This window comes from Nicotiana attenuata, chromosome 9 (assembly GCF_001879085.1).
Source record: "Nicotiana attenuata strain UT chromosome 9, NIATTr2, whole genome shotgun sequence".
NCBI lineage: Eukaryota > Viridiplantae > Streptophyta > Magnoliopsida > Solanales > Solanaceae > Nicotiana > Nicotiana attenuata.
The window spans coordinates 2,117,713-2,126,551 of NC_031997.1; the positions used below are offsets into that span (position 1 = coordinate 2,117,713).

Sequence of the window (8,839 nt, forward strand, 5' to 3'; positions counted from 1 at the left end):
CGCCTCAAACGGGCCTGACCATCTCAATTTTAACGTTCCAGGAAATAGCTTGAGCCTAGAATTGAACAATAATACATGTTGTCCTGGCTCAAAGTGACGTGGCATGATATGCTTGTCATGCCATCTTTTTGTTTTCTCCTTGTAAAGCTTAGCATTTTCATAAGAGTGTAGTCTGAACTTACTCATTCAACTGCAACGTCTCTTCTCACCCGCGGCATCAAGGTCTATATTCAACTTTTTAATAGCCCAGTACGCTTTGCGTTAAAGTTCAACAGGTTCCCATAAACAAGCTTATACGGCGACGCCCCAATTGGAGTTCTGTATGTAGTTCTATATGCCCACAAGGCATCATCTAACTTTGCAGCCCAATCCTTCCTATTCACACTCACCGTCTTCTCTACGATTTGCTTTGTTTCTCTGTTAGACACATCAGCTTGTCCACTTGTTTGAGGATGATATGTCGTAGCAACTCTATCGCGGAGTCCATATTTAACTAGAAGGTTATTCAACAACTGATTGCAAAAATGTGTACCTTCATCACTAATCAAGGCACGTGGAGTCCCAAACCTCGAGAATATGTTCTTTTTCACAAACACAGCTACCACCATGGCATCATTTGTTGGCAGTGTGATCACCTCTACCCATTTTGACACGTAGTCAACTGCTAGCAAGATGTATTTGTTTCCTCTGGACAATGGGAATGGTCCCATAAAATCTATCCCCCACACATCAAAAATCTTGACCTCCATGATGTTATTCAAATACATCTCATGCCTCTTAGTGATTGTTCCTGTTCTTTGACACTGATCACACTTCTTAACAAATGCATCGGAATCCTTGAATAATGTTGGCCAAAAGAAACCGGATTGTAATACCTTTGCAGCTATTCTATCGCCTCGATGATGGCCGCCATAAGGTGATGCATGAAAATCATACAACACTAATTGCACCTCCTTTTCTGGAATGCATCTCCTCATCAGCCGATCAGCACAGTGCTTGAACAAGTATGACTCATCCCAGTAGTAGAAGTTCACATCATGTAAAAACCTCTTTCTAGCTTCAGATTCAATTTCAGGAGGAAGTACCCCACCCACAATATAGTTCACATAGTCTATGTACCATGGGAAAGGGTCTTGGGTGATAGCAAATAGCTGCTCATCAGGAAATGCCTCTTCAATTTCTCCACCCTCCTCCACGTGGTTATGATTTTCCAGCCTTGGTAAATGGTCAGCTACTTGGTTCTCTCTGCCCTTTTGATCTCGTACTACATCAAATTCCTGCAACAACAAAACCTAGCTCATCAATCTATCCTTAGATTCTTTTTTTGTAAATAGATACCTTGTAACGACCTGACCGGTTATTCTGAGAGTTATAGCCCCATTCCCCTATTTCTTGCTTCTTTTATGTTCTTCAACTGTCTTTTGACTTATCGGGTTAGTTGGTTTGGGTCCGGAGTGATTTTGGAGTGAGTTGAGACACTTAGTCTCTTGTGAGGTTTAAGTTGAGAAAGTTGACCGGATGTTGACTTATGTGTAAACAACCTCAGATTTCAATTTTGATTGTTCCGTTAGCTCCGGTAGGTGATTTTGTACTTAGGAGCGCGTCCTGAATGTGATTTGGAGGTCCGTAGTAGAATTAGGCTTGAATTGGTAAAAATAGGAATTTTGACGATTTTGGTCGGCAATGGACATTTTGATAGCGGGGTCAGATTGGATTTTCGGAAGTTTGAATAGGTTTGTGGTGTCATTTCTGACTTGTGTGCAAAATTTGAGGTCATTTGGATGTGATTTGATAAGTTTTGACGTTGTTTGTAGAATTTGGATGTTTCAAAGTTCATTAGGCTTGAATCCGTGTGTAATTCGTGTTTCTGATGTTGTTCGAGGTGACTAGATGATTTGACTAAGTTCGTATGATGTTGTGGAATATGTTGGTATGATTGGTTGAGGTCCCGAGGGACTCGGGTTGATTTCGGGTGATTAATGGAACAAGTTTCGAAATTGGGAGATTGCTGAAGTTGAACTCAGCTATCATAATCGCACCTACGAATGTCTCATCGCAGGTGCGATCCCGCAGAAGCGAGTGGGAGATCGCAGATGCTATATTTGAGGAGCTGGGAAGAAGGCGCATGTGCGATGAAGTTCCTGCACCTGTGGTCGCAGAAGCGGATTGTGAAGCGCATGTGCGTGTTTGGACCGCATGTGCGATGGAATTTCCACACCTGCAATGATCGCAGATGCGCTCAGCGGATCGTATAAGCGGAGATTTGATTTTAATGATTTTCCGCAGAAGCGGAACTTTGTCCTCAAAAGCGGTTCTGCAGAAGCGGTAAATGAGCCGCAGGTGTGGTTTTGCTGGGCAGAAAGTATAAATAGAGGACTTCGGGAATTCTTCTCATTTTCAATTTTTTGAACACTGGTTTTGGAGATTTTGAAGAGATTTTTGAAGGGAATTCAAGGTTTATCACTGAGGTAAGTTCTTGAGCCTAACTATCTTTAGTAATGGTGTTTTCCCATTGATTTCCCCCTTAATTAGTGAGGTTTTGAAGTTAAAATTGGGAGTTAGGGCTTGGGAATTTGGAGAGTGAACTTTGGGTTTTTGAGTGACCAAATGAGGCCGGATTTTGGTAAATTTGGTATGGTTAGACTCGGGAATGAATTGGCTTTCGGGTTTTGTAACTTTTGTCGGATTTCGAGACGTGGGCCCAAGGGTCGGGTTTGAGCCAATTTCGGGATTTGAGTCCAATTTAGTAGTTTTTCTTGTGGAATTGGTTCCATATGCATATATTGATTGTGTGGTATTACTTGTGGCTAGATTCGGGATGATTGGGGGCTGATTCGAGAGGCAAGGGAATCGCGGAGTAGGATTTTGCTCGGATTGAGGTAAATAATGGTTATAAATCTGGTCCTGAGGGTATAAAACCCTGAATTTGTGTCGTATGACTATTTTGGAGGTGACGCACATGCTAGGTGACAGGTGTGTGGGCGTGCACCATAGGGATTGTGACTTGGTCCATCCCATGAGACTGTAGAATCGATTAGCCTACTATTTACTACGTGTACCCTCTGTTTTTATGGCAATTCACTGCACTTCATGTTAGAAATCATGTTTAGGCCTTGTGATATCACTGTTGAGACCCGTGAGGTCGTACACTTGCTGAATTAAATGCTATTTGCTGTTTTGTTCTCAGTCATGATATTACCTACGTATTTTACCTCTGTCCCTTCCTATTTATCATTGACACATGTTATTATATATGTTTGGGCTGAATTATATGCTTTCTGAGAGCCCGAGGGACTGATGAGGTTGGTGACTAAGATAGGGCCTGAGTGCTGAGCTGTGAGCTATACGAGTGTATATGGATCGGGTTGCACGCCGCAATGAGCCTCAAGGCTATATATGTATATATATTGGATCGGGTTGCACGCCGCAACGAGCCTTCAGGCTAATTATCTATATTTTATCGGGTTCCACGGCGCAACGAGCCTTATGGTGGTTTATATATTGGAACGGGCTGCACACCGCAGCGATATGGTGCTTGGGCTGAAGGAGCCCCTCCGGAGTCTGCACACCTCGAGTGAGCGCATGTACCTATTGAGTATGATTATTGAGGGCTGAGAGTTGAGTGATTGAGCTGATGAGATGAGCTGAGTAACTGTTGCCTTGAGAGGCTGTACTTACTTTCAGTTAATTGTTGCACTTAGTTGTTATTTGTCCTTGTTGTATAAATTTCTGGAAGTTTTGGTATCTGGTTTACTTGAGCATGAACTGATGTGACTTAAACTATTAAATTTGAAAGCATGATCGTTCTTTATTAAAAGTTATTGAGATAACTGTATTTGCATAGCTCGTCACTACTTCTCAATTCCTTATTTATTTCTGTTACTTACTGAGTTGGAAGTAGTTACATTACTCCCTGCACCTTGTATGCAGATCCAGGTGAGACCGGTCGCAGAGATCGTTGAGTTCATGCACATTTGGTTATCGGAGACATACGGGGTAGCTTCCGGCATCCGCAGCCCTTGACTCTCCTTCGATCGTTATCTTTTCTTTCTGTTTTACTATTTGGTGGAACATTGTAAACTCTGATTATAGACTGGTTTTAGGTGCTCATGACTTAGCGACACCCCGAGGTCGGGCTATCTTTTCGCATTTTGTTTTGAGTTGAACTCTTTTATGAAGTTTTTTAGTATGAAAAAGCTTTGACATAACTTTTAATGAAATATCAAAGTGTTTTGAAAGGTGTCGGCTTGCCTAGTACCATGATATGCGCCATCACAACAGGTTAGAGTTTTGAGGTCATGACATACCTGATTGCTGCATGATCGGTATGGACTATGACTTTTGTTTCCACCAAGTATGCCCGAAATTTCTCAAAGGCCCACACAACGGCTAACAACTCATTTTCAGTGGTGGTGTAATTCAGCTGTGCATCATTAAGAGTCTTACTCACATAATAGATGAAATAAAATCCCTTGTCCCTCCTCTGGCCTAACACTGCCCCAATAGCATGGTCACTTGCATCACACATAAGTTTAAATGGTAGGGACCAATCTGGTGCCGCAATAATAGGGGTAGCCACCAACTTCTTTTTTAGCTCTTCAAATGCCTTAAAGTAGGCGTCATCAAAATTGAAAGTTACATCTTTTTCAAGCAACTTGCACAAAGGAGTAGCAATTTTTGAAAATCCTTTATAAAGCGCCGATAGAACCCCGCATGTCCTAAGAAACTCTGGACACCCTTCATAGAAATGGGTGGAGGTAATTTTTCAACTGCCTCCACCTTCGCCTTATCAACTTCAATGCCGCTTCTAGACACTCTATGACCTAACACGATGCCTTCCTGCACCATAAAATGGCATTTTTCCCAATTTAACACTAGATTTGTTTCTTCATAATGGGCTAACACCTTGCTCAAATTCTTCATCATCATAAGAAGACCCAAAGACTAAAATATCAGCCATAAAGACTTTCACAAATCTTTCCACCATATCGGTGAAAATAGCCATCATGCATCTTTGGAAAGTGGCTGGTGCGTTATAAAGACCAAATGGCATACTCTTGAAAGTGAAAATGCCATAAGGACAAGTAAAAGTGCTCTTATGGTCTTCTCCTGATCCTCTAGGCATATGACAATCTGGTTGTACCCCGAACAACCATCAAGAAAGCAATAATATTCATGCCCCGCTAACCTATCTAACATTTGGTTAATGAATGGAAGTGGGAAGTGGTCCTTGCAGGTTGCTTTGTTGAGCCTTCTATAATCAATGCAAACTTTCCACCCCATCACAGTGTGAGTAGGAATTAGCTCACTTCTCTCATTCTCTACCACAGTTATCCCCCCTTTTTGGGCATACACTGCACTGGGCTTACCCAGTTGCTGTCAGAAATAGAAAAGATAATACCTGCATCGAGCTACTTAATTACTTCACAACCTCTTTCATATTGAGATTTAATCTCCTTTACTGCTTAACACTGGGGCAATGTCCATCTTACAGAAAGATTTTATGCATGCAAACAATGGACTGATTCCCTTGATGTCAGCAATTGTCCACCCAATAGCCTTTTTATGCTCGCGAAGTACTCTGAGCAATTTTTCTTCTTGTACATTAGTCAAGCTGGATGAGATAATCACTAGCAATGTCTTAGAGTTCCCCAAATAAGCATAGCGTAGGTGCACCGGAAAGGGCTTTAGTTCTAGCTTTGGAGCTTCTTCAATAGATAGCTTAGGAGGGGTCAGAGTGACAGGCCTATCCAACTCCTCAAATCTCCCAAACCCATGGACATAACTGCAAGACATGTCAAGTACTTGCTCAATTTCTCCCATCATCTCATCTTCACTGTCTTCTTCATCCCCAATCAAAACTCGTTCAAGAGGATCTATGGGGCTCATATAAGACACTAATGACGTAGCATCACTTTCTACCACAGAAATCATGGATAGGTCTTCATAGTGGGCTGGCAATCTGAGTGCTTTATACACGTTGAATACCTCAACGCTATCACCTACTCTCTTCGTCATCTTTCCTTCGCATACATCAATAATAGCTCGGCCTGTGGCTAATAATGGACGCCCCAAAATAAATGGGACTTCCTGATCAAGCTCGTAGTCCAAGATAATGAAATCAGCTGGGAATATGAAAATACCCACTTGGACTAACACATCTTCAATCACTCCTTCAAGGTAAGCAAGGGAGCGATCAGCCAACTCTAAGATTACCATCGTTGGGCGTGTCTCACCCAAACCCAATTGTTTGAGCATAGATAGCGGCATCAAATTGATGCTCGCTCCAAGATCACACAAAGCTCGCCCGACTGCATGCTTACCAATCGAGATTTGGATAGTGAAACTACCCGGATCCTTCAATTTCTGAGGTAGCTTGCTTTGGATTCTTGAGCTACACTCCTCAGTGAGTGCCACATTCTCAAATTCGGTCAAGCGCCTTTATTTGCCAATATGTCCTTGATGTATTTTGCGTATTTGGGCACTTCTTGTAGGATGTCTACCAATGGAATATTTGATTTTCACCTGCTTCAAAATATTTATAAACTTTTTATACGCAGCATTATCCTTCACTTTCTGCAATCTTTGAGGGAACAAGGGTGGTGGCCTCGCAACTAATGGCGGGGGTTGCTTAGCCACCGCCTCTTCAGCTGGCTTCTCCGACTCCTTTGATTTTTCTGATTCTGACTCTATAGTGGCCGGCTTCTTATCAAATGTCACTTGTTTTCTCTTTTTTTACTGGACTTGTTCTAATTGTCTCCTATTCCTCAATGATATATCATTAATAGATGCCTTAGGATTAGCCTCAGTGTCTCTTGGAAGAGCTCCAACCAGTCGAGTATTTTGGGCACTGGCAAGTTGTCCCAATTGTCGTTCCAAATTTCTCATTGCTACGACTTAGGCCTGTTGATCAACCATTAATTTCTTCATCATCTCCTCAAGGTGACTTGTTGAGTTCGCCTGTTTTTCAACCTGAGGTGGTCTATATCGTTGTTGAGGTGCTTGTGGCCTGTATTGATTCTGAGCATCTTGGTTTCCACCCCAAGAGAAGTTTGGGTAGTTCCTCTAGTTGGGATAGTAAGTGTTCCCATACTGGTTTGTCTGACCTCTATTTGCATTACCTACAAATAGACAATCTCTAGATTAGATGGGCATAAGTCGCTCGTATGACCCTCTCCACATACTTCACAAAACAATTGAACCTGTTGCACTGGCTGGGCTTGTTGCTTATTAATAACCAAGGTCATCTGATTGACTTGGTTGGTCAATGTGGAAATCTGTGCTGATAATGCCGAGACGACATCTAACTCGAGAGCCCTTGTAGATTTTTGACTATATGTCTGCCCATCTCTCCTTGCTAATTAGGATTGTTTTTGGAGAATTTTTTCAATAACGCATATATCTCATCAAAGCTTTTCTCCAACACTTGACCTCCAGCTGCATCATCTACCGCAATCTTTGTCTCAGGATGTAGCCCTTCTATGAAAGTGTGAGCTAACACTTCATTTGGCTGATTGTGATGAGGATAGTGTCTGAGCAGCCCCTTGAACCTCTCCCAAGCTGAGTATAAAGACTCCCCTGCTTTCTGTTTGAAGGAAACTATTTCACTTCTGATCTTTGCAGATTTGCCTGAAGGAAGAACCTTGCCAAAAATTTTCTTGCCAGATCATTCCTGATGTAATAGAATTAGCTGGTTCTACCTTCAGATATCGCTTTCCTTCGCCCAACAGAGAAAACAAAAAAAGTGTGAGCCTCACATAGTCTGGAGTGACTCCGTTAGTGACATAAGTATCACTAATCTCCATTAAATTCAAGATATGCTATTGTGGATCCTTGTGTGGAAGACCCATAAACTGCCCATTCGCATGTAGTAGCTGGATCATGCTCTGTTTCAGCTCAATGTGCCCAGTGATTCTGGGCTTCACAATGCTGGAGGTGACATTAGCAATGCTGGGCATCTCCACCTCCTAAACATCCATATGTTGCTCCTCTGCCATGTTCACAAGAAATTGAACAAGTGTCTGAAGATTATTGATGTCCCTTGCTTCCCTCAACCTCCTATGAAATGTTCTCTTAGGTTCGGGGTCAAAGACTTTAAGTCTGTCCTGACTTCCGACCCTGGGAATTCAATCAAAGTTCATGAGATCAAAGCAACAATCAAGTAATGTTAGACTTGACAAAATAAACAATGAAAGAAAAAACTAGAAAGTAGTCAATATCCAAGTCTCCGGCAACGACGCCAAAAACTTGTTGCTCCCTAACGCACACGCAAGTATGCGTGATCGTACAAGTAATAAAATAATAAGTCAAGTGTCGAACCCGCATAGACTTGTATCAACTACCTACTAAGTTCACCAAGATTGTTATTCAGTGGAGCCAATTCGAGTTCAAGGGTTAATTATACTAAACTATAATTCTAAGTTACAACTAAATTATCAAGTAGTAAAATGATTATTGTGTATTTAGTAGAGACAAATATTTCAGGGTTGTAATCGATTCACCAATCCTATTGTGTCCTTGTTAACTCTCCCTTTCATACAATTCACTCATGGTTGCTAATTTATCGAAAAATTACTCTCATAGCCTTCTCCCAAAGTACTACTCACAAACTTTAAACCCTAAACCCTAAACCCAAACCCACGCATGAGAGGCAGTGCTCTGGCGGTCAAGGTAATTTTTAGGCAAATTTTCCTGTGATCGCCGCCATGGCCATTCTGGCCGGTGGCCAACCATCTTTACCGACTGGTCAGCCCTCCCCTACCATTGCCCAACCTCCCACGACAACAAACAACAATTCTCAGCCCTTGGATTACTCAAAAATTCTGAAACCTACTGCATT

At 42.0% G+C, this 8,839-nt stretch overlaps 1 protein-coding gene across 1 annotated transcript; it reads right to left on the reverse strand.

The window, feature by feature from the left end:
• Positions 231 to 6,888, reverse strand: LOC109232472. The gene is made up of 8 exons (XM_019398244.1): positions 6,793 to 6,888; positions 6,557 to 6,702; positions 5,473 to 6,439; positions 5,056 to 5,376; positions 4,774 to 4,839; positions 4,308 to 4,654; positions 1,987 to 2,218; positions 231 to 1,277 (listed from the first exon to the last, which is right to left on the reverse strand). The coding sequence occupies exons 1-8, from the start codon at positions 6,886 to 6,888 to the stop codon at positions 231 to 233; spliced, it is 3,222 nt and encodes a 1,073-aa protein (XP_019253789.1).

What these genes read in the sequence shown, in the direction of transcription:
- LOC109232472 (XM_019398244.1), bottom strand. Translation starts at nt 6,888, where the DNA reads ATGAGAAATTTGGAACGACAATTGGGACAACTTGCCAGTGCCCAAAAT. An exon ending in AAAGTGAAGGATAATGCTGC is followed by an intron (nt 6,440 to 6,556) that starts GTATAAAAAGTT and finishes TGGCAAATAAAG; the next exon opens with GCGCTTGACCGAATTTGAGA. An exon ending in ATCTCCCAATTTCGAAACTT is followed by an intron (nt 1,278 to 1,986) that starts GTTCCATTAATC and finishes TTGTTGTTGCAG; the next exon opens with GAATTTGATGTAGTACGAGA.